Source organism: Falco punctatus (genome assembly GCF_963210335.1).
Source record: "Falco punctatus genome assembly, chromosome: 9".
NCBI classification, from domain to species: Eukaryota; Metazoa; Chordata; class Aves; order Falconiformes; family Falconidae; genus Falco; species Falco punctatus.
In genome coordinates this window covers 33495278-33520777 of record NC_137589.1, presented here as the reverse complement: position 1 = coordinate 33520777, position 25500 = coordinate 33495278, and the positions used below count along the sequence as shown (strand labels likewise).

General features: G+C 37.4%; 1 protein-coding gene across 3 annotated transcripts in view; it reads right to left on the bottom strand.

Moving 5' to 3' along the window:
- Window positions 1-358: 358 nt before the first annotated feature.
- SHOC2 (SHOC2 leucine rich repeat scaffold protein) overlaps window positions 359-25500 on the bottom strand; it is a 78745-nt gene continuing 53603 nt past the window's right edge. For all 3 annotated transcript variants that reach the window (XM_080403547.1, XM_080403546.1, XM_080403548.1), the window contains exons 4-9: window positions 15567-15697; window positions 11761-11949; window positions 10343-10465; window positions 8080-8217; window positions 7481-7598; window positions 359-5542 (exon numbers count right to left, since the gene is read on the bottom strand). In XM_080403547.1, the coding sequence (XP_080259673.1) occupies window positions 5334-5542; window positions 7481-7598; window positions 8080-8217; window positions 10343-10465; window positions 11761-11949; window positions 15567-15697 (908 nt within the window). In that variant the 3' untranslated portion in view covers window positions 359-5333. The remainder of the gene's footprint in view (window positions 5543-7480; window positions 7599-8079; window positions 8218-10342; window positions 10466-11760; window positions 11950-15566; window positions 15698-25500) is intronic.

Here is a 25500-nt window from a genome sequence, read left to right as displayed (position 1 = left end):
ATCACTTACAGTAACAAACATTGGCTCAACTCAAAGACAGACCTTTAGGCAGTTTGACCAGACCCTGTACTGATTTTAATCAGCAGAGATCCAATGTGAGGACAGAGGTACTCAGATTACTGTACAAGTGGCGGCTGCATACTGAGAACCTGTTCCAGTTTTTTAAAGCCATCGGCTATAGCAAGTACACGGGTGCCCTCCTTGTCATCATCACATCCAAACGGCTGAGGTCTTTCTATCCTGACTTCAAAGGATACTAGCATTTTTTTTGTTTGTAGGACATGATATAAGCACAACCTTCTTGAAACATTATTGTAATAAGCTTTACAGACTTAAAAGACGTCAGTTTACAGCTGTGTCATGTCAGCTTGGCAATATGTCTTTTATTAAACCAGAAGTTTAAATGCTAGCGTCTGTCTTTTAGGCGCCAGAATTCTCTACCTCCTTTAATTTTGTTATTGTTGAAATGCATTTTGCACAAAAATTCAATAATTCTTTTCTCTTTCAGAAAGAAAGGGTTGGGTTTTTTAACTATATGCCCTACTGCACTGTAACAAAATAAAAGATTTTACCACCATTTGCTTTCTAAAAGGTGTCCGACACACTAAAGAAGTTGCTATCACATAGCTTTTGAAGCATCCTGTAATTGCTTTACACGAGTATCTGTATTTTACTTGAGGTCTTTTGAACAGCGATGAGTATATAATGAGAGGGCAGTTACTGATAATTTGAGGCACGGCAAAAGTATGTCTTACATCCAAGTTAATGTTAGACTAGAAATACTAGAAAACTTTCAAAAGACTCAGTGGCAGCTTATTTACAAATATACTATTTATAATGAATGCATTGATACAGAATGACTCTTATAAAAAAGCAAGGCAATCTTTTATATAGACAAAACAATCAACATTACAATAATTCAGATTAAAGTACATTTTTGTAGACTGTTCACACTCTTGTTTAGCTTTTAACCACAAAATTAGTGTGGTCTGGTATTTTTCCACAGCAAAAGTCCTGTGCAGTCCTGGTTAAGACCTAAATATCAGAATAATAAACATAATTTTCTGACCTTTGCTAACATAAAAAAAAAATTGTCCATACTATCGTTTGTAATTGTCCTTACTGTGTCTTGAAGTTTGTGTTCTGCAAATTACTGCCAACTGCACATTTCCAATTACAAGCTATTCTGGCATGCTGATTTGATACAACCAAGGTGTGATAATGACTATATGAAAATTCTTAGTTGCATCCAGATATGAAGACTCCCCTGATATGTATTTGTACTGATTCAGAAATTTATTTTTGGATTTAAAAAATGAAAAACAGGGAAAAAAATTCTCAAAGTTTTCTAACTGTTAAATAAAAGTTATGTCTCAAACTCCCAGTATTAAAGATGATACTTGAATTCCAGGTGACACAATGGGTTTAAGCACTAACCAGCTAGACAGTTTGAGTACTAATTTACGAAATCGTGTACATGAGCAAACACAACCTTCAAGAAGCCTGAACATGCACTTTCTCACACAACATTAGCAAAAAACAGACAAAACCGTAGAGAAAACCTAAATCCAAGAGAGGCACTGAAGCAGATATTCCACAACCCAGATCTCTTCCTAAAAAGAGCATATGAATTTCAAAATTTCCAATAGAATCTGGCAAACAGAAAAGTGCCAATCAGACAACTGTGTGACCCAACTTGACAAGCAGCATTTGCATTGCATTTACAGTAGACAACTTTGGTGATGAACTTAAATATGGGACAGCCAGAGACAGAACTTTAATGGGTTTACACTAAAAAGAAAACATTTTTGCCAAGAATTACCCAACAACTTTCTGTTTAGTAAATTTAAATGCAATATGTGACCAACATGAGTCACAACAGCAGTTATTCCTTCTTTTCATTATTTAACAAATCCTTAATCTGCTTTGCACCTTACTGGACTTCCATAATACTATACAGTCTATAGTACATCAATTTAGCTTGTTAAATCACGGCATGATTCAGCATAGTGTCTTTGTGGGGCACATGTCTATGTACATAATTTTATGTACACAGGCACAGACACATATAAAACTGATATTTTGTCTATGGGCAAGCAATCTAGGTCATGAGTTTCACCCGAAGTGAGGATTGTCACACTTTTCAGTAACCCTTCTAAATTATTTCTCCCGCTATGGCCAGGGGGATAAATATTTAATACAAGTATCTGGGAACCACCTGTTTCTCCATCTTGTTCTCAAAGATGCCGTAAACAATTCATTTCTTCACCTTGTCTGTGCTTTCATATATACAGATCCACACATAGGTATATGTATGTATGTATACGTACATTTGTCAGGATGACGTTCTTTCCATTCATACTTTAATTGATTAGGCCAAACAAAATTTTTAAACAGGTATGCCAGCACGTGTCCAAATGAATGTCATCAGGCATTAAATACAATTTAGAAACTGCACCAGATAACAATCCAGCAGTCCGGGAAATGCAAAAGTCTTATGTCAGGATGTAAGACGGATCTGTGTACAGATTTGGACATAAATCCATGTATGTACTTATATGAATTTGTTCTCATCTATTCCCAATCCATGCCACATACTTAATACCTAAAACTTTTGGATAATTCTAAAGAATTTTTCAGATTCTTCTGAATTTATTTCTGCTGTACCAGAACTTTTTTCATGCTGCTTTTATTCAAATCTCTCTTCAGACACTGAAAAAATAAGCTTTCACCTCAGAATGTATAAAATTAAACTCCTAGAAGAGGGCTCAGGATTATCTGGCATTGCAACAGCCATACTAGTACAAAGACAGTTTGAAAAAATATCCTGTTTTTAATGTAGTAATGAAGTAAAACATAGCTTTATTTATTCCTATAAGTGTAATGAAAAGAATAGTTTGTTTCTAAGCGAGTGTAACGAGAGCTATTTTGGTAGCCAACTTCTCCACAAGAATTTATGTGAGAGACCGTCAGCTCCAATCATACAGTCATTAACCATGTACCTTAACAAGGTGAATAATCAACATATTTACAAACTAAACAAATCCAATCCCGTCAACTCTTGCAAAAATGGGATTGAGGAGCGGACAGGGAATGAGACTAAGACGCTTGAAAACACAAGGGGTCGCCACTTTTGTCTTAAGGAACCATATTAATCCAACCAGTTTCCCCTAGTGACCTGAGGGCACAAATACGGATTTAGCAGTATATTCAGAAGTTAGATTACAGTCTTGATACTAATCATTTCAGCATCTTCATATTTTAACACCTTAATGCTGACACAGATTAACTTCAGGCAGAACTGTAAGGAACTAGCCTTTTATAAACTAAAGTCTAAACTGAAAAGCTACAGTAGATGTAAAAAAAAAACCAAAAACAAAACAAAACAAAAAACAAAAAAAAAAAAAAAACAAAAAAAAAAAACCACACACTAAAAAAGGGGGGGGGGGGCACTCGATGGGACAACAGGGATGGAATGGGATCAGAGAGACAGAGCGTGTGAGAAAGAACAGAACATTACTTAGTAAAATCCAGTGACATCTACAATAGTTTTACAGCATGTTCAAGCCCTCTAAGGTTTTATATCTCCACCTGCCTTCCATTTAAACTTACTCCTTGTTAATGAAGACATATGACAAAACAGAATGTAAATAGATCAAGGCAATACATCTAAGTAAGCATGCCTGAAAGCCAGAAATAATACTCCCCAAACTTCTGCACGTGAAATAGATTTCCCATGGCAATGGTTGATTTGATTTTGTTCAAAAGGTACAGTCCTCGAAGTCACACTATCCCAGCAGCAATTCCAATGAGTATAAACCGAGTTCTTGAGTAACCGTGGAATGCAACCGCCTTGAGTTCCTACCCTCCTGAAAAAGGACAACTGGCCCTACAAGTGCAGCAATAGTGAAAATCTCCCTGAAGCATCTTCTGCCTTTTAAACAACCAAGAAAGTAATGATAAAACTTAATGTCCACTACTTACAGTGTTTCTCTTGAGCTACCAACATCTATGCACAAATGAAAAAGGTGCCTGTTTTTTAATAGATCGGTTTAATACTGAAACAGATAGGATGAAGTTAAAAAAAGAATAATCAAGATACTGAACTGAATATTTTGAAGCAAGTGCCCCAGCTGTGGGGAAAAGTGCATTTAGTTCAGCAGCAAAACAGCACAGTGTGAAGATATTGTGCTTGGACACAGAAGTTCCATAATGGAAGGAGGTATAAGGCAAGTCAAGATATAAAACCGTAGTACATTGTTAACCAACCTTAAAACTTACATATATTGCAGTGTTTAAAAGTAAGACACATTCATTTATTGTACAAGGACTATAAGGAATCCTTAAAATTGCCTGTTGTAGTTTATGACTCAACATTGTAATAAAAATGTACATATATATTATTTCCTTGCCACTTAACTGTACTGTTAGACCTCATGGACTTGTTACTTCACAAAATGAAAAACGCTCTTCACTGAGTATACTCAACATTTTTACCAATCTGAAAAGGTTTACTTGTGCTAGAAAAGACCAACCGCAAAAGGCTCAGTTCAGATATGTTATGCCTGCAACTGATAACTCAGGGAAGCAAGACTTAAAGGAATTCAAGCTTTTTTTTCTTTTCTTTTTCTTTTGTTTTGACTGCATCCTTTTCACCTGCCAGTTGTTCTGATGAGTATGTTTTTAGTATACAAACCAGTTGATAAAAATTCATCAGCAGAGGCATATAAATTCTAGATGATTGATTAAAACAGAGCAAATCAGAATAAAACAAAATCCAGTGATTTACTCTGACTGTAAACAATATAAAAACACCATTTGCTTCAAATCTCAAAATAAGTTAAAAGAAAATCCCAACCTCAGGACACATGACCCTTTCAGGTTTTGACACCAAAAAAAAAAAAAAAAGGGGGGGGGGGGGGGGGGGGAAGAAAACAGAAAAGTTCATTATATAAAGGTTATACATTTCTCTTAACTGAAAGTAAATCTAAGCAAAATTATTTTTGTCCCTTAAATTTAAACTTTGAGTTCATTGGCAATTGCTTTAAACGAACTGGCATTTCCAGATTATTCAGACATCTTCCATCAAATTCAGCAAAGAAAACTTAGACAAGCTTTTTTACAGAATAAAAAAAATCTAAATGGCTATGATTCCTCTATTAGCAGAAACACATAATGCAGTCTTAAATTTGCCTTTTTATATTATTTATATATTTATATATATATATAATATAATATAAACCACATATATTATATTATATATACATATACAGACAATTACAACATTAATGCAGTTTGTATTTTGTACAGTGTATTGGACAATCCGATTAGCATCAGACCATGGCACGATATGGTCCCTGCATTTTTAGGAACTGAATGATGAAGGAAGGTCCTCCTGCAACAATCTGAGGTGGAAGGTGGCTGAGCGGGCAGTTCTCAATACTCATTATTGACAGTTTGCTGCAAAGCGCCAGCTCAAAGGGAAGGCTGTGCAGATTGGGGTTGTCATTCAAATACAGTTCTTCCAGATTCTCCAGTGTACCTGGTTAAAATAAAATAACACAAAGTAGTTTGGCTGGTTTTTTTTGATTCATGCAGTTTATAACTTCTAGACAGAAGGTCTAAGTCCACTTGAAGATTCTTTACTATACAGACTCTTGAGTCAGTGACTCATCCAAACTCCTATTTTCAAGCACAGCAAGTTTTCTGTTCACTGGTACCTAATCAAGAAGCAATTTGCTTTAGTTTGTATGTAATATAAAAATATCCATTACTACACCTCGTTTAGATAACTACTGAACTGAGAATACACAGAGTAAGAGAACTGAGAGGGACTTCACTGTAACTGTTCAGCCAAGTGCTTTGCAATTGCAGGCAATATTGAATAGCTATCTAGTTAGAAGGGCCTAGAAAATATTTATACCACACAGTGTCTATGATATCTTTTAAAATATGTATGCCATACCTTTTATGTAATTAGAACCCATGTATTAAAGACCTGAAGCTGTAACTGTAATGCACCACAGGAAGAAAGCATGAGAGATCTCTGCACAGCAGTGGATTTATTAAATGGAACAAACCCATGTGAATTTTTTTTTCCTGAATTCAAAGTTTACAACTTGCTTCTACTACAGATACTGCAATACAGATTAACCAGAAGCTTGAAAACAGAGTAATCTTTCTTTCCATTACTCCACAACAAATACCAAAAACCAGATCTTTGAAATACACTTCAAACATTCAAGTCCCCTCAAAACATTCCCCACTTTCCAATCTTATATACCATAATGTCTTCTATAGCCTAAAAGACCATTTAATCTTTCACAATAGAAAGCAGTAGCTGAGGCTTAAGGTATGGAAAACCAACAAAAAGGAAAGGCTATACAAGAAATAATGAGAAATAGCTGACAGCATGAAAGATGAAGCAGTCATACCTGAGAACAGTTAACTATTCTCTAATCTGTTAAGACAACCAGCTTTAAGAATCAAAATGTACTCCTTCAATAGTATTTCAAGTGTGCTTACTGATTTTAATTCCACAGCTTGTTACCACAGCATCTGAATTCTCTCTACTAACTTACAAACTAAATTACAAAGCTCCAAATTTAGGTAAGTTTTAGGCTACTCTCACATTGAGGCACATAAGATGCGCAGAAGCTGTTAATAGCTCTTCACTAAAGATGCTGGGAGACAGACCACACCTTCCTCATCTGCACATCACAGTTTCTGACCACATTTTGCTTTTGCATAGCTTCTCCCATCATTTTTTCTTCAATAATAATCTCTAACTTTAAGGTTTTAACTTAAGTGCTCAAAATCCTACTCTGGACCTATATGCTTGTGACCACCTATAAAAGAAACATGGGCTCTGAGTGTCAGATGCTCTGAATCCCACTTACTCTGAACGTCTCAAGTAGACAAAAAGAATCTTATACCTCCCTTTCTTTCTGTAGATTTCCTCCTCTTCACTTCCTTTTCTTACCTCATCAAGGTGAAAAACAGTATGATGGTCTATAAGCAGAAGTGTGTGCCAAGGGGTTACCAGCAGAAACATTTGCTTCAGCTGTCTACACTTTACACATGGTTTTTGCCTACACCATGGATTTAGAGTAGAACCAGCGTGCTTCCTTTCACCTTCCAAGAAAAGGTCTCTGAGGTTGAGTGATTGATAATACGCAAGTTGTGGGAGAATTTGGAGAGAAAAGGGATCTCACCATTCCAAGTTAATGTGTGTTCAGCAGCCTTCTGCAGAAGAACTCAAAAGAGCTAGACCATTAATTTCACTACAGTTCAGCAAGATAAAGATCATACACCATAGTGCTGTTCCTGTGGCACATGCTTCACATCATGCTGTACATATACAGAAGTTTTAAACACAATTTTGTGGCCTCGACTTATGAGCACAGTAGATGCCTATCTTACATGTCAGCAACTGCTTTGGCTCAGGCACACTGCATAAAATCAGAAAAAGGGATCTTACCAATTTCCTCAGGAAGGTGTGTGAGAAGATTCTCTCCAAGCCCAAGGTGCGTCAGATTGGTAAGGTGACCAATACCTCTGGGAAGGGTGGTCAACTGATTATTAGTCAGAACCAATTTCTAAGGGAAAAACACGTTTTAAAAAATTAATGACTTTTTCCTTCGAATGACACCAAGTAACAAGATACATAGCTAATAAATTGATTCTCCAGCATTTGAACAAAAAAATTTCTACCCCTCAATAACATTTCAGACCTCTATTAAGCACCACTAAATGTAAAAATAAAACAGTGCATAGTAAAGCACGTGCCTAAATATAAAAGCTTCCAGGAACATGACTGAAATCAGAGACTATTCCTGTGGCAGTATTGTACTCATGCCACAACAGTTAAAAACGCCTCAGAATTTGTTTGTTCAATATTAACTGATACACTGGTGAAGAATTAGTGGGGACTGATTGTTGATGAAGTTGCACAAGATTCTTAACTTTTGATTCTATGTCCAGACCCAAATAGTTTGCCTCATCAAACTAGCTGTAATTAAATCAGCATGGTGTAAATAAAGGACGTAAGATATTTATCTTGGCCAATTACTGTTTCACCTGCAGATCCTTGAGGTAAGCTATTTCATTTGGCAAGGATTCCAGTTTGTTTTCCTCTAGATCTAACTCTCGTAGTTTCCGTAGATTTCCAATTCCATGGGGAAGTTTCTTTAGGAGATTGTTTGACAAGATAAGAACCTCAAAAAAGAAAACAAACAAACAACCAAACACACAGAATTTCAGCAACACAGTAAGTACAGAATAAGATACAACAGGATCTTTTTATATTTTCAAGTAATGAAGTCCAAGATTAGCCTACATTTAAATTATGGAAGCAAACTGAAAAGATAACAATAAAAAAATATTTTAATCACTGATTTTAAAGTCTTTAATGATACAAATATGACATAATTCTTCAAAATATTATTTTGCATAATAACAAATGCAAAGCAAAACCAAAGAACAACTTATTTCTTCAAATCACCAAAGAAAAACAAGTTTCTTCCTGGACTTCCCTATAATTTTGTTATGTTTCCTTATAGCAATCTCATAATCATGTTTTGCTTTATTTGCTGTGCTTGCCAAGTCCTCCTTAAAAAGCTTAATACTTCCTCTTCTCCCTGTGTCCCTTGGTTAGGAGCAGCAGCAAGAAAACATACAGATTAGAGCCCCTAAACAGAACACTGCATAGGCATCCACTGGCAAAAATATTTGAAAACAGTCTCCTATCACACACATGCCCCTACTATTGTGTTATCCTCTTGTTTTTCTCCTCCTTTCTAAGTCGAACTATAAATACCCTAGGTTCAAGAAATGTATCCTTATTTGCAATGTCAATTAACAGAGTTACTCATTATGCCACAAGCAAGTTAACAGGGGTTACACTAGTGTACCATTTTTTCCTCCAGAGAAGTCTTGCATTCCTTAGAAGTAATCAAGCCTCATAACAACATGCGAGTAGTAAGGTAATTAATTACTGGTTAAACAATGCTACTGTCTAGTTATTTAACAAGGCACATTGAAACACAAGGCTGTGAAAGAGCACCCAGTGTGGCCCTCACGCTAGCCACACACAGCTCCCTCTACGCCAGCCAAGGTTCCAAATGCCTGGCTGCTACCAATCCCAGTTCTTGTCACTTCATGTAACACGGAAACACCAAAGGCAGGATCAGAATGAAAAACCAGGCTAAAATCTAAGAGAAAATCAAAATTAATAAAAGCCAAAGTCTTAGCATTAACACAAGCAGTATCTTGGTGGAACTTCCTTTATGCACTACGATATACACAGAATGATAAGAATAGTAACATTTTAATCATGTATCAAGAAACAAAAGCAGGAACAGAAAATACTACCTACACGCAACGCAGCTGACTTAGCACTGCTGTGGGAACCTTCACTTTTGTGTAAACACCGTGCAAATAATTCTTTCTATTTGATTCTTTAATTACAGAGAAAAACAGTGCTAACATGTCTGCGGACCACGTGGCTCTCCAGCTTCAGCAGCTGGCAGACCACCAGCAAATCCAGCTGTTAGAGGTTGCTAACTCCCAATCACATCAATCACAGCCTTAACTTAAAGGCAACTGGGCCACTAAATAGCTATTACTCTGCCATATAATTTTTGCCCCAAACTACAGGAATTATTAATTATTCAGAGCAGCAGTCACACTGGAAATTTGCCATTTCAAATATGCCATTTGCTATTGTACTTAACAGATTTTTCCCAGCCACTCACAGCTATGAATTCCCCTCCACTGCCCAAATAAGCACCACTACTTTTATGTCCCTCCCAGGCTGTTAAGTTTGTCTCTGCTTGTACCTTGAGAAACAGGACTAGGGGACACAACAGGTTTAGTTCAGTTTCAGTCTACGAGTGTGTCCTCCTCTAGGGCTGACTATTCCCACCCCACTGCCTATGAGGCTCAGTGTTACAATTCGAGCCACCTCTGGCCGTAGACCATTTCATTATGTTTTTCTGAACCCTGCTGTTTCCATGCTGGTCTCTCCAGGAATCAGACTGAGTTCAGTGCCATTGCATTTACAACACTAACATCCTGTTGGGAAAATTTTTTTTCTACGTAGTTAAAAATACACAGGTACTTAGCCCTTTGTGCACAGGCACTCACTCGTCTAGAGCCTAAAGAACAACATTCAAAAAGCTGTTGACAACAACCATACACAGATGCAACACACATAATTAAACAGCATACATACGGATATTTATTTGGCTTTATTTGACCCAAAAGTAATATTAGTTAAACCTGAAGGACAGAACACCTATTTGCAGGGATTCACTTAGCTGTTCATTTACACTCTTCTCACCTCAAGAGAAACAAGCCCAGATACATCCTCAGGGATTTTTGTGAGCTGATTAGTCGCTAAATTCAGTTCTACCATACTAGTCCAAGTCCCGAAGTCCAAGGGGAGGGAGGTCAGCTGATTGTCCTGTGATTTAACATATCAAACATTTAGGGTCTGCGCTTGCAAGGAGTTGGCAAGGCATCTGAGAGATTAAACAAGCTGCTTACAAAATACTTCATAACAAAATAGTCAATAATTGTATCAGAAGAATAAAATGCTGATAATTGGCCAAAAGTTTTTTTAATTCCTCCAAACATAATAAATAAGCAGTCCCAACCTAGAGTTACAGAATTGGCTCTGTGTTAATAATACGAACTGAAATGGAAAAATAAGAATTACATAATTCTCAAGGTTTCATGACTCCCAGTAGTTAAATGGTTTTTTGTCCTTTCTTTACTGAATACAATGGAGAATGGGTAAAAAAAGAAGAGAAAATTCACCATAAACTATAAAGGTGCTATCAGCAATACTGGAATCCTAAATAGATACAGAGTTTGCTAAAAAAACAAACAAAAAAACCCAAACCAAATGCAAACGCACCACAGAAAGGAAATAAAACTTAATGGCTCAGAGTAAAAGCTTCTGAAATGAATCTGAACATCTTACTGCTCAAAATTGCTACAAATTTTATCTAGACCAGACACTACAAAATGTAAAAAAACCCCAAACAACAAAACAACCACCCCAATGCAAATATCATACAAAGTCCTGGTAAACATGCAAAGTTACAAACTATGATTAAAAATGGTCTTAATGCAAATTGAGAATCCATTTGTGCCAAAAGATATTCTAAAACAGTAGCTGAGCTTAGCTACTGTTCAAACATATTTTATTTTTTTTAAATAATTTGAGAACTTGAAATCAACCCATTCACAGCAAAACATCATCCCTTTTCCCCAGTTCTCTTCACTCTAAGTGTATGTAGCATAGAATTAAAGGTTCTTTTCCTGTGTTTTACTATTGCGAAAAGTCTCCAAACTTAGGTTTTGAAAGAATATATTAAATAAAGATATTTTACATAATTTTGTTTATAATTTAAACTGTGTTACAGTGTGTGGGGGAAGAAAGAAGCTACTCCGCATGCTCATGTCCAATGTGAATGAATATTCAAGAACGCTGCAACCAATTCTCTTATTTTCATTGTTCAAACTCAAGCAAATGTGACAACAGCTTAACTAACAAAAATAAGCACAAATTAGTAACATCTTGATAGTACATTTTTTAACTAAATACAGAATTGTTTCTATATGTGACAGCAGCAGTGTCCATTTTGGAGTGATAAATTAATTCCTTGTATCATTAAGTTTGCCAGAATTCATGGAGGAGCAAACAGTGCTCCTCATTGATTTTACACACAGTAGCATGTTTCTGTGCCTCACCTTCATGTTCAGCTTACTTAATACTTTAGCTCTAGAGAAAATTCCAAAGGGGATTTTATTGATGCGGTTGTGCTCCATATTGAGAGAGTAGATTGTGGAGAACTGGGACGGGCCACCCACGGGATAGGACTGGAAGCAGTTCCTGGCCAGTGTTAAACTAGTCAGTTTGACAAGGCTGGATAAAAGACCCTGTAGAGAGAAGAAAACCACCCAGGAACTTAGGACAGATTTATTTGAATACATCTCTTTTCCCTCACGGGTCTAGTTACAAATGTTCCCCCCCTGCCCCTCAAGTCCATCCCCTAAGTAAGTGTTGCAATAGGCAAACCAGCATTAAATTTGCTAAAACTTCCATCAGTGAGAATCTCTGCTCAGATCAGCCATTACCTTATTTCCCCCTTTCTCCTTACATACCGCCACACAAAAAAACCAAACACATCACATTTAAAAGCACGGGTTTGGGAGGTTTTGTAACTCTTTTCCCTTCCAAAAGGATTTTTTTTTAATAACACAGTGCTCCATCTTGGGCAGCTCTGTAGGGCCCAGGGGCAGCAGCTGGCAGGCACAGTCAGCAGCGTGTCCATCCTGAACAGCAGCGTCTGCTTTGGCCAGTGCCACCCAACTGCAGCTCACTCAGATTTGATGCCTGTTCATAGCCAAGAGTGGGGCCCAAAGAACAAGTTATCGATGGCATGCACCCATTTTCAAACAGGCATTTGATAATTCCAGTGCAAATCTTTGTTAATTTAATAAAAATCCATATTGTGATCACATCTGGTAGAAGTTGCCTTTTAGGCTGTAAGAGTTCCAGATGATCGGACAAGACAGAGGAAAAGAATGGGAAGGGAAAGGTTTGGAAATTGCAGGGGTTTTTCTTGTTTTCAAAATATTCCTAAATAGTTACTATTCCACCTCCCCCACCACCTTAAGAAACAAAAAGCAAGAATCCTGGAGTTAAACTGGATAGCAAAGGTCACCCACTGAATCCAGAGTCTCATTACACTTTGCAATCTAACTAGATTCTAAAATTCTCAGCAGCGCAGATCTCTGAGTTTATCTGTTACTTACGTGCCAAGCACATTGCTGGAACTGTGGAGATGAATAATGAGATCTAAATTACTGCTGTAGTGTCACCTTTGCTTATTACTATGCCAACTTGATTTCAGCCCTATTTGCTTAAGTATTGCAGAAATTGGAGATTTATACATGGCGTTACATACCATAAATAATAAAACATCTGCAATCAGGAATGAGCAGTAACATGATAATGATTCCAACCATATTCCTAATGCCAGTATTTCTGGATTGCAATTTCAGTGCTACATTTACTGTAAAAGCTTTAAGAACATGGCTTTGCTGTTTCACAAGGAAAACTTTGGCTATTTTTCTAAACAGTTCATTAACATTATTGTAAATAACACAGGATTAGACAGGGACTTGTCTACATGTCATGGTTAAAACTTTAAGCACTGAAATAGAGTTCTGGGAGCATCTCGGCAAATACCAGTGAAGCAATTTTCCCCCTAAAGACAAAATAATGGATCTTCAAGTCAGTATTAACCTAACCTAATCATTAACTAGTATAATCTTTGATTAGGAAATACTGCTTCTAGCTATACTTTAATTAACAGATATTCTTTGTCCTAGGGTAAGGCAGTCCCTGAGCTCTGTTACAAACACACTTTATTGCTTCAAATGGATCTTGGCATCTCAAAAAGCCGTTTTTGAAGTCTGCTTCCACACAAAAAAATATTAAAAATATGTTAGCTAATACACTCTAATAGCCTAGAGTAATTAAACACATTTGAAGGGAAGCAAAAGAGCTTGGCAGTACAAAGAGAACAATGCTTTTATATCTATGAGAGCTGTGGCAGTGCTGCCTTCTACCAGCCCATCCTTTTTAAGATAAAATATTTATTAGGCATTGTGTCAGCAGCTTCAGCTATGTTTTGAAATTCAGAAGTTTCTTCTACAAATACCGTTCCTTGTATTATAGCACAGAATGTTTTACTTTAAACAGATTACGGTATATACACTTCTGCAAGGTAGCAGCTTAAGTGTTAACACATCGTTAACAAATATTCATGAAGGCAGCACAGCACAAAGAGTTTTGTATTATGACTGAGCATATTTTAAAGCAAGTAATCATCTCTCACATTAGCTTTTTGAAATTATACCATAGTTGCTTTTATCTTATGTCTGGGTGGGGTGGGCTAGCTTAGCTCTTGCCTTAAAAGCAGCCTGTTGGCTTTCACTCAGTAGCATTTTCTTAAATGATAGTTTTACTCAAAAATTTATTAAATTCTTTGTTTTCAGCCTATCATTACTGATTTCAGAAATTTATCTGAAGGAAAGTAGTTAGTTACTGCACTTTGTTACTATGAGTACTTTGCCTAATTACAAATACATTTTGGTTTTTCAATTCTATACAATAGTTTCCTATATACCTCTTCAGATAACATTTTAACACAATTTACACAATTTTAAAACATTTAACAACTGGTTATTTATACACATTGCAGGGTGGGGATGACATCTTAGGAAAGCAGTTTGGACCATCATTGAGACAGAACAGAATATAATGCTGTGTCCTGAAGCCTTCATCTCAAAAGGTCCTAAGCAACGCAAGAAATATTCAAAATAAGAATCAATCACATCGGATTTCTCTTCTGTCATCAGAACAATTCTTCCCAGACACTAATACTTCAAGTCAAATATTTTTCTCTGAATGTTTACTAGCACCAAAAGAGCATCTCACGCTCTGCTGCCCTGATAGTCTCAAGAAACTAAGAAAACAAAAAGGTTTAAAGGTATAACCCAGCAGTTTAAATCATTTCAAGATGCGCAGACATGAAAGCTGTATTTTAAAAATGGTCTGTAACCTACTAGCTATTCAGGACTGTGAAAAGCAAGTCCACAGAGGCACATTTCAGACAACTCTAGAGAAGGAGTATACAAAAAATGTACAGATGCACTGGGGACTAGGACCTTCTGCCTCTTCACCCCAGAGCTAGCAAAGCTCTCTGTTCAGGGAATGTGTTAATTGTAGAGATTGACAAAGTGGCTCCAGAACTTCTAACTATGGACATTTTCCTTGGTCGCACACTAAGCTTGAAGCAAGAGACACAAAGGTAAGACAATCAAGTGCAGCATCTATGAAAAGAAAAGCAAGAAAGATTTCTCTTCCCCTTTCTCCCATGGTACTCACAGAGTCACTGCAAACTGAAAAATTATGCAAATTTTTATTTTCTATAACTGATGGAAGGTATGTCAATGAGTTGCCAGATGATTTTGCATTGGTGTCAACAGCACACTTCTCCACATTAAAATGAGAATGCTGAGGCCAAGTCATTGTGAAAAGCTTTACCCGCTCTCTTAAAGGTCATTCTTGCCTCAATTAGATGGAGAAAGATATTCCATTTTTCATTTTTCTGCTTTCCCACCTCCATGAAAAACTGAGAAGCACTTATCTAGCTTAAATGGTGGGAACCAGGACTCCTTATTTGAGGAAGGTTCTTCTAATGAGACAGGAGTCAATAAAACACACATGTATTGCAAATAAAATCATGTGTATTGCTCCCACTTTTGACTGTAGTTGTATGACATTCGTTCTTCTGTACTAGTTAGATACACCTAATATGTACAGAATTGCGACATTTCACGTTACACACATGTAGATTAAAACAAAGGTTATTGCTCAGAGTTACGATGCAAGATGAAATACTTTCGCATGTTTCAATCCCTCTACAAAACACCAATGCCTTACAACAACATACCCACCCCAATCCACTCCCTCTAATTCTCACCTCTGGTAAAGTAGAAATGTTATTGTTCTCCAGGTTCAGTTCATCCAGTTCACTGCATTTTGCTAAAGACTTCGGAATTGCTGACAGTCTATTGTACCTCAGGCCGAGACGACTTAGACTGGACAGATTTCCTAAAGGTAGGAAACAGGCAGTAATATCTCGTTAAATTAACAGAAAGGCACAGAACTAGGTCTGCATTCTGATTCTTCTGTTGTCTCACACTATACACTTAAAACTTTTCAGATAGTGAAATGGAGCTATCATCCCAAAACAGGTGAGAGACAGATTACAGTGCTTTCCAACACTGAAGTCAACCATGCAGAAATAGATTGTGCATATTACATATTCTTCTTCAGTTGTGTGTAATACAGTAAGGGCAGTCGTCCTTCTGTCCTGATCTTTCTATCATCAAACAACTCTATCATTTTCCACAAGTCTCCAAAATGACTTTTTAAAATTACAGATAGCGTCATTCAGTGTCATGACTCATATTACCAGAACTTGGGCACACATCAAACAGCTCAGGTCCTGGCAAAACAACTTCATCTGCGCGGGGGGGGGGGGGGGGGGGGGGGGGGAGGCGACGGGAACGGGACGGACTTTTAACACCCTCCAAAAGCAACAAAGTCTTTAAAAAGTGATAGGGAAAAGAAAAAAAACTTTCCAAGTTTTCTGAATGACACTGAAGGAGAAGCCTGATGGAAGTCCACAAAAACCTGGACAACAGCGCATGTAAAAATATTTCTGCATATTGCCAGGCCAACAGTCCCAGCTGATACGTATTTCTGTCAGGAAGAAATACTTGAGAAACTTCCAGCTTGAAAATTTCTCATGTGAAGTTCCCTTTAGCTCCAACCATTACCATCTAAACAGGTATTCAAGACCAAAATCAACTGCTTAAGGATGTCTTTGAACTATATGGTGCTGAGGCATTTAGACTCTCTTGCAGATAGTAAGACCTTGATATCCACCGAAAAGTCAACTGGCAAATAGTTACGAGAACAGTGCTCAGTCTTCTGGCTCATCCCTATGATCATAAAACGTGTCTGTGCATGTGCATACATCCCACCAGTGGAGCTTGTGAACAGATTCACACAATCAATCCATTCCTTGCAAAACATTCGCTATTTTACACTCATTTCTACAACCACTCATGGTATAACACATTTGTTCTGCAAACTGAAGCACCAGAAAGACATATTAGAAAAGAAACATAAGATTTAACAAATGGCAGCAAGAATAACCAGAAATAATTTAAAAAGATGAAGGCAGCTTAATACGTACTGTATAACTACTCATTAAATAAAGGCTATATTAATGTCTAAGGATATGTACTTACACAAAGGTTATTGGAAAACAGCAAAGGAGGAAGCAAAAGTAGTGTATGAAATATGCTTGGAAGCAAAGGATAAACCAAAATAAAAATAAATGGAGATTGAAAATCAATACAAATGCTACAACGGGATCTGCTAGACAGAGAAAAAGGAAGTCACAAAATACCTCTTTCCTAAACTTGGTCAAAATATACTGTAAGACAGACCCTACATCACTGAAGAGCTGGGAATGTAGCTAATAAAAAACTGGAAATTGGGAATGTTGTATGATTCATTGTAGTGACTGAAACTGAGATTCACAAGAGCAGTGAAAGTAAAAAAAAAAAAAAAAACCAAACAACCAAACACAAACAAAACCCAACAAACAAAAAAACCTTCACAAAAAAACACCAAAGGATGAATTTTCAGTGCATAGCCAATATTTCACTAACAAGCTTCGTAACAAATTTCACTTAGTATCGTCAATAACTAAACAAAAGTTAAAACAACAGGTAACCACCCAGAGTTGCCTAACTAGTAGCATCTCCCATTGGAATTTTTATTTATATTTTTCAAGTGCTTTCTTTCTGAGCAAGTATACAATTATCTTTTGCAGAAGCAGCAAAGAAAGTCTTCCCTTAACCCCAAAAAAGCATTTAAAACCCAGGGCTATCAACAGCTCACAAATCTTCAACTTTTGAGGTTAAATACTATAGTGCATCTACACACTAAAAAGAACAAATAAGACCTATTTTGATCCTACAATCTACTAGTATCAAGATGCACATTTGTATGTAACGTAGCTATTTCCTGCTGTATTTGATGAGATCTGCCATTGCTGGCTGTATAGGAAACTGGCCTCACTTGACACAATAGACATCCTATTGTAAGGCACCAAGATCATTAGGATTCACTGTTCTAGGGATGAACAAAGCACATCATGACTGCATTTGTCTGAATTGTTATTTAATGCTTTACTGTCAAAACAAACAACAAACTTTACACAAGATATCGATCCACTATTCTTTTTCACTACTTGAACCCTGAGTTAGATGCTGATCTGGATTCTTCAGGCAAAGAGAATGAACAGGGAACGGCTCTAGCAGACAGCATGATGCCAACTGTTGCTTAGCAATACAACGTCGCTATGCCAATTCCCAGATTGTGAGCACAGGTTGTATGTATATGGCTCTCTTCCTACCAGCAACGTGGCATTTCAGAAAAATGAAACAAGGCAGCCATTAGAGAGAGTCAAACTGTACCGTAATTTTCCCGGAGAGAATGACACATGTTGGCTACCCTCATGGCATTATCAGAAAGGAGGCATAAATAGCAGCTCCCAGTAACTTTTTCTTATCATAAGTAGCATTTCTCAATAGAACTTTATCACTGTTTCTCTACTAGTTATCTTCCTCCTCCTTGGGAAAGGCATGCAAAGGCATAACAAAAGACACATCCTGCATGTACCACATTCCTTGTGATTGTTTTACACACCACAGCACTACAGACAGTTATGCCTGAGAACAAAAGCAGCAAGATTTCAGCTGGAGCTTCATCAGTAGCACCTCTCCCACCGGTCCTAGAAGGGCTGTCCTGTACCCAGCTGATGCAGACAGTATGGGCTGCCTTCTCATTTCCAGCCAGAATTTATTTATATCCCATTTATAGCCATTTACCCTTCTGTCAACAAGACTCAGATAACTTTTCGTCCTCATCACAGCTCATACTCACACCTCATTGTGAATGCATGTGGTGAGAAACCTTTATCAGCTTTTATCTTCACATGCTGGAGAAGCTAAATCTTACTCTCCTCTTCACAGAAAAAGGATGATTTTTAGAGCTCTTCCATCTGCTCAGTGTGTTAAAACTTACCTTTTGTTTTGTTTTGTCTTTGTTAAGGAATGCTCAGGTGTAAATATTTGCCTCCATAGTCCACAGGCCAGTATGCTCAGGCCTCCCTGCCAGCTCTCTGACCACCAAGTGACAAACTCCAGTTTATAACAGAAACTGTTACAGGTTGCTAAACAGCACACCTTGTGCAGTGCATGGTCAAAAGTGATCCCATTTACAGCTCCCTGAGCTCAGGACCACCTAGCTGATACTCATATTCGGAGCTGCTTTGCAGCGCCTACGCTCTTCTCCATCTTCTCCAATTCAGCGACTGGTTTCTGAGATGACACCGTATTAGGTACTTTACTGACATGCTGTCAAGTTAAGTCAAGGAAATAAGGAGAGGAAGGTAACAACTGATCACGATCAACTCAGTCAGACAGTCATCAGGATCATTTGCAGCTGTACTTTTGCCACTGAAACCATACCTCAGCGGTTCCTCTAAAAGAGCCCCTCGCAGGTAGGAGTAACTCAGAAAATTCAGCACTCGATGTTCATGAACATGACAGTGTGATAACCAAACTGAAAAGCAGCTACTAGCACAAAAAGCAACAAGCAAAATCCTTTCCAATTTGTTTTATTATGAAGCCCATTACAAAAAAACCTTGTAAACTCAACTGCCCCATCCGATGGTACTTCTAAAAATACGATACTGAAACCTGACTAAGCCCTAAACTTATGTCAGGTCTAAGAAAGTCACTGAAAAAATTGCTTTAGTTCAATTTCTGGTGTAAACAGTCGCTCTTGTTAAGTCAGGTTTCACACAGCCACCTTGTTTCAGGTCCATTTTCTCAGCAGCAAAGCATTCTAACACCCATCACCGGGCTCCGCTTTGCCCAGCCCTCAGGTTTGAGGCAACAAAAATGCTGAATTCATAGTAACTTCACTGGGGTGACTGAATATCTCTCTCAGGGTTAGCTGCAAGTTACACCAAAATGAATTAAAAATGCAAATCCAGAAACATTAAATTAAACCCTGTTCCTATAAAAGGGACTCTAAATAGATGGTTTAAACTGAATTCTTTATTAAAGGTACCTCAAAAATATTGTCATAGAAAGAGCAGGTGTTTGCCAATCCCAAAACAAAGGGAAGACTTAAAATAAAGCAGGAAACCATGTTTACAAAACCACACTTTTTAGAAAGACCACCTGAAGTAGTTCCCCAAGTAGAAGCAATACATCTCTTTCTTGAATATTTCAAAATCAAAAGGAACAGATGTGTTGAATAATTAAAGAAATCCAAACCCTTAATTGAAAGTCCTACAAGTGCTTTCTAAAGGGAGTGGCAAATGCTTTCTTCTTCTGACATTTACCACACCTCTTCCTTTCTCTCCCTTAGTTAAAATAATCCTTCATATTCCCTATCCTTGGATGAAGGATCATTACTTTGTATGAAATGTTACTGCATCATTACTAAAAGATGGGATGATTAGTCTGTTTTATATAACTTAGTTCATCAAGCTAGTTTGCTACAAAAATCAGTTGCTTTCTCCTAAAAAAAACAGAAGTATCAGATCAATTTAAAATCTGCTCACTAGAGAAAACTCTTCTGCAGATGTTAAAAACACAAATTGGACTTACAAGAGTTGTGCACATCAAAACCCTGTGAGATTGTAATCAAAAGTATATATGAACCTCAGCATGCAACAGAAATTTGCAAGTACTTCCTACAAACAACATGGCACCATTCAGTATTTCTGATGGTCTAACTTCTATAAATATTCTTAGATTTTGATTTGACTAAACTTTGCACAAAATGAGTAGCCACCTACTAAAGAACATGTTTTACATGACCACAGATTACTTCATAGCACACGGTAACCTTAATTCACTAAGGGATCTTCTTCTAAAAAGATTAAATGCCCTTTTGCATAAAGAACATACCAAATATCACTTCTAACAAATAGAAAGCAAGAGCTACATCCAAAATTAATTTAAAAGTTTAAGAAAAAATGAAATTTAATGTCAGTTTTAAAAGTAAATACATGAATTAAGCTCAATACACCACATCACATTAATTGTAGTGAGAATAACGAAGATAATATGGAAAAAAAACCCAAAAAGAGCTTCAGTGAGTATGTTACAAAGCAGGTGGGACCTAAGGGCCTTAAGAGAGTTGAAAATTGTATAGGAGAGACTAGACAAGCTACAGATAGCCAGCTATGGACAGAGATTAAACACTGCATTCAAATATTTCAGCAGTGCTCCTAGTCTGAAATAGCTGAAAGTCAAGAAGATGCCTGTATCACACTTTGTACTTACTATATATTAGTTTTTCCAGATGTCAGCCATATTCCATGACAACTGTTGAACAGTTGCACAGATTTTTAGGTGAAAGGAGCTGTTGACATGTTTAATCTAATCTCTTGTCAGCAAACCATTTCCCCTGATAGCTACAGAGTAAAATGAAAGGCTTCAGATAAACCATTTCAACCTCCAGTTGCATTCCACAAGCAAAGACAATGTCTGCCAACGTCCAGCACTGGGACAGTGCGAAGTGACTGGTCCAGCAACACATCCTGAAGGGGATCTCAGTGAGCACGTCGCAGAGGAAAGCAGAATAAAATCCCAGCCATTACTCATCTGGTCTGGGGGCACCTCCTTCCTAAACCAAAGCCTATAGATTTGTACAAACGTCAACTTGCAAAACCAATCAATCAACTGAGAGAGGTCAAATCCTTTCTACAGCCTGCAGGGCTAGAACATCCCTAATGTCTAATACAAAGGCTGATGTTTTAGGAAAACTGGGAATGGGAACAGATGGGGGTGGGAAGGCAACCATTCAGGAAAACTGCAGAAGAGAAGAGAATCCCTTCTGATCATTGCTACCAACTACCAAAGCCAAAGCAGGAAATGGAATTATACTCTTCCAAATATGAAGGCATCGTTGAACACAACACAAAGCTTGATTTACAAACTCTGGATTTCACCGTTTTAACAGTAAAGTGCTTTTCAGTGTATTTTAATTTTTGTTTTCAGCCACCAATACCTCCTGATATACCAGGCCAGCATAGGAGACAGATTCAGACTCAAAAATTACAAGGGTCAGCAGGGTCCAAAACCGTAACTGTTGCCAAGTGCACACACATGAAAGATGCATGCAAGATGCTGGCAAAACATGAGTGACACAGGCTCAAGTATCTGACATGCAGTGCACAACACCTGCATAAAGCTAGAGGGCACAAACTCTTAGTGACATATTTCTGAAACTCTCTAAGCTATGAAAATTCAACTTCATTTAATATGCGTTCATCAAAATGCATGTAACTAATAGACCTTCTTGTCTTGATTCTGATGTGTTCCTTTGAATCACTCTTCCCTCACGCCTGCTTCTTACATAAAGAAAATAAGATTATGGGCTTTTTCTTTTAGCACTATACAAATCATTCTGAAAATGCTGAGCTGCAGTTATAATGTATCTGTACATATTGGTCTCTGCATCTAATTACTCTGTGATGGCATGCACATTCACTAAAATAAACTGTCCCCATCCTAGTCTTACCAGGCAGAATATCCAACCAAAATTAAAAGTATTTTCATAAATACACACCAAATCAATACACTCAAAATGAATAAGACAACAGAAGCTAGCCTAATTTTTAAAGAAAACCAGTACATATGTATTTAACTATATCAGGCTTGCACTGGAGATTTATTTATTAAAACAAAGGGAAGTTATGACCATCTGAAAATGATACAAAAATACAAAAACACTTCTCATTGCAACGGAGTCGAAAGCACTTATTTTGTGCTATCAAAGAAACCGTTGTGAAGTACGAATTGAGTAAAATGCACAGTAGCACAATGCAACTGAAATTAATTTATTTTTTTCATTGGTAGTCTTATTTTCCTTTTCAATTGACTATTTAAAACCATTCTGTGAAATTAAAGATTTATATAAATTAAATCACACTGTAACAACAGTTTATACCTAACTGGCAATGCAGAAAAAACATTAACCTTTAAGTGATAGATGAGTTTAATTTAAGTCTGCTTTACTATATAAACTTATAAAAGGTGTAACACATGAATATACATTTATCATTTTAGCTAACTAAGGAATGTGAGAATTATTGTATGCAGACCAGAGATCCACCTAGTATCTTCTCTCCAGAAAAAAATGCCCAACAGCAGATACCAAGAGAAGAACCTAAGAAAAGGTGAAAGCACACCCTGAAACTTCCCCAAGAGCTGGGGGAAGATGCAACAGCTTGTGGCCCAGTGACTTCCCGAATTTAGAAGCAACTGACACATTTTTCTTCTGCATAATTGTCACATTGCCCTGTGAGCTTTTAGTATCTACAGCAACCTGTGCAAGCACCGAGCCCCAATGTTCCCCACCCTTTGCATGCAACACAGTCTGCTTTTTACTGGTTTAAGGTCAACACCTCACAGCTTTGCTTCATCCCTCCCATTCTGCTGTTGGAGGAGGCAGTGAGCAGTCACTTCCCACTTACCCTCTCCTGCCACTCACTGTTTTCTAGCCAATTTCACTGCTTTACATTTACTAAGTCTAGAATTGAAGCCAACAAGAACCAGAAGCTTCAATCTCTTTATGAGACCACCATGAGAACCAGCAAAGGCTTGTAATAACACAAAAATGAGAGTAAAAATGTGGGAGGCACTCCTTTCTACCATACAAAGAAAAGGCCAGGCTTATTGCAATTACCCAGTACTAGAAGAATCTAATTTAAAATGTTTCATTAACAACATAGCCCAAGAACAAAACCTTAGACAAAGCACTGAACGCCGATCAAATCTCCCGATGTGAGCCTACGGAAACAGGCTTGATCCTGCAAAGTACTGGATGCTCACAGACCAAAGCACTAGGTCATGTGATTAAATTTTAAGAATAAGAATATTGCCATCAAAGCTGGAACAGGAGATGTGCACTTTGCTCCATCAAAATGGTGAGTAATTAGTAAAATCAAAGTCATCAGTCACATATGAACATCACCCCCAAGCACCAGGGGAGCTGCAGGTGCTCTGCTGGGTCTCATCAGGACCAGCACATTTGTCAGATGTTTCAGAGTAAGACTTCTCCAGCTTTTGCTAAGCCTGCTAAACTTAAAATACCGTTTCTACAAAAGTATCTTTACTAGGATTTCTAGAGACTTAAAGCTCTCAACCACAATTCGTATAACCTGAGATGTACCGATTACGCATGCCCAGTTCTGGTCACAACAGTTCATGTTTCATCAACTGTATGTTTTCAAAAGCGTAACAGTGCTCTCAGAGGTACGCTAGTTAGAGGCTTAGTTCGTAGCACAATTTCAACCATCAAAAATGGCAAAGCTACTCCATGTATTTGCTTTCATAAGAGTTGTGATTTCAGCTTCTGAGCTATTGCCACAGCGAAGGGCAGAAGTATAACACAGGGCTTTGAATATGCCTCTCATTTTCCTAACCATCTCTCAGGAACAGTGCCATGTCAGACACTGGAAAGTGTGCCAGTGATGAATTTTTTGTGCTTTTAAAGTATCATTTTGGAACATTTACAACTGACTATTATTTTTCTTATTAAAACGCCAGTTGCCTTAAATGTCCATGAGTATGGCACACTTGACTACATTAAAACCCACACGTAAACACACAAAACTAGAAAATTACAAAACAGATGAAGAATCTGATTTTTTAAAAAGCTGTAATTCTGTTTCTGTTGAATTTCTTTCTCAAATAAGTGTTTCTGTGTTTTTAAATAAGAAAATGTGAACACATTTGTACAGAATGCTAAAATTAAAAGTTCAAAGGGGGAACACACACAATGGAGTATTTGCAGCACAAAATTTTCTAAGCCAGTTTGTATTCCAAAGAAACACTTCACTCCACCCAAAATTTGCTTTCTGTCTGTCTCAGAAGTCCTATTATTTAATATAAATGGTATGTTCTTCACCTTCTTTTATATATATCTTTTGGATATATTAGTGTGCCAACTAAGTATACAGCGATAAGACACTGTGTAAACAAAAGTAGATTATAATCCCCCCCCCCCCCCAAAAAAACCAAACTGGGGGGGGGGGGGGGGGGGGGGGGGCGCGCGCGGGGAGGGGCCAGGGGAATCTGCAATTAAAACACTAAGCAGCTAAGATCCCACTATGGTTTTGATTCTAGATTTGAGACTCCTGGAACTTGCTAAGCCGTTCCACAAAGCTCATTTTTCATACAGGAAGTGATCTAACATACAAAGTACTTCACAATTTTCAATCAACAGAAATACAGATATGAATGTATTAAGCCAGTATCTATGAAGCAAGACATTAGGTCACTTCCCAACAACTAATATCTAAAATCGACATTTGTTACTGCATGAAAGTGTGCTTATACAGCGTTAGTTGAAACAAGAACTTTGTATTTTTACAGAGTGGGTATGTTGGCTCTGCTACCTCTGTAATCATTTCTGATGCATAATCCCTTCCCTGCCACTCCCCGGCATGTCACCCTCCAACATCCCTTCCTCACCGCTCCGGAACATTTCAGTACAGTATTGTTAGTCAGAAAAAAAGCTTCTTTTCCCCCCCCCCCACTTTTTTTTTATTATTATTATTATTTGGCAGATTCAGAAAGCTTTCTGTGGTAAAATCAAAACTTGGTTAGATAGTCCAGCCGTGAAATTAAAGAAGCATTGTGCAAGGTGTTTTGTTGAGGGACAGGGAAGAGGCAAGGGAGAAACAGAAAAGGAAGGGGGCTGTTTGTTTTTCAAAGCAAGTTGACAAAGACATCTCTCTCAAGAAA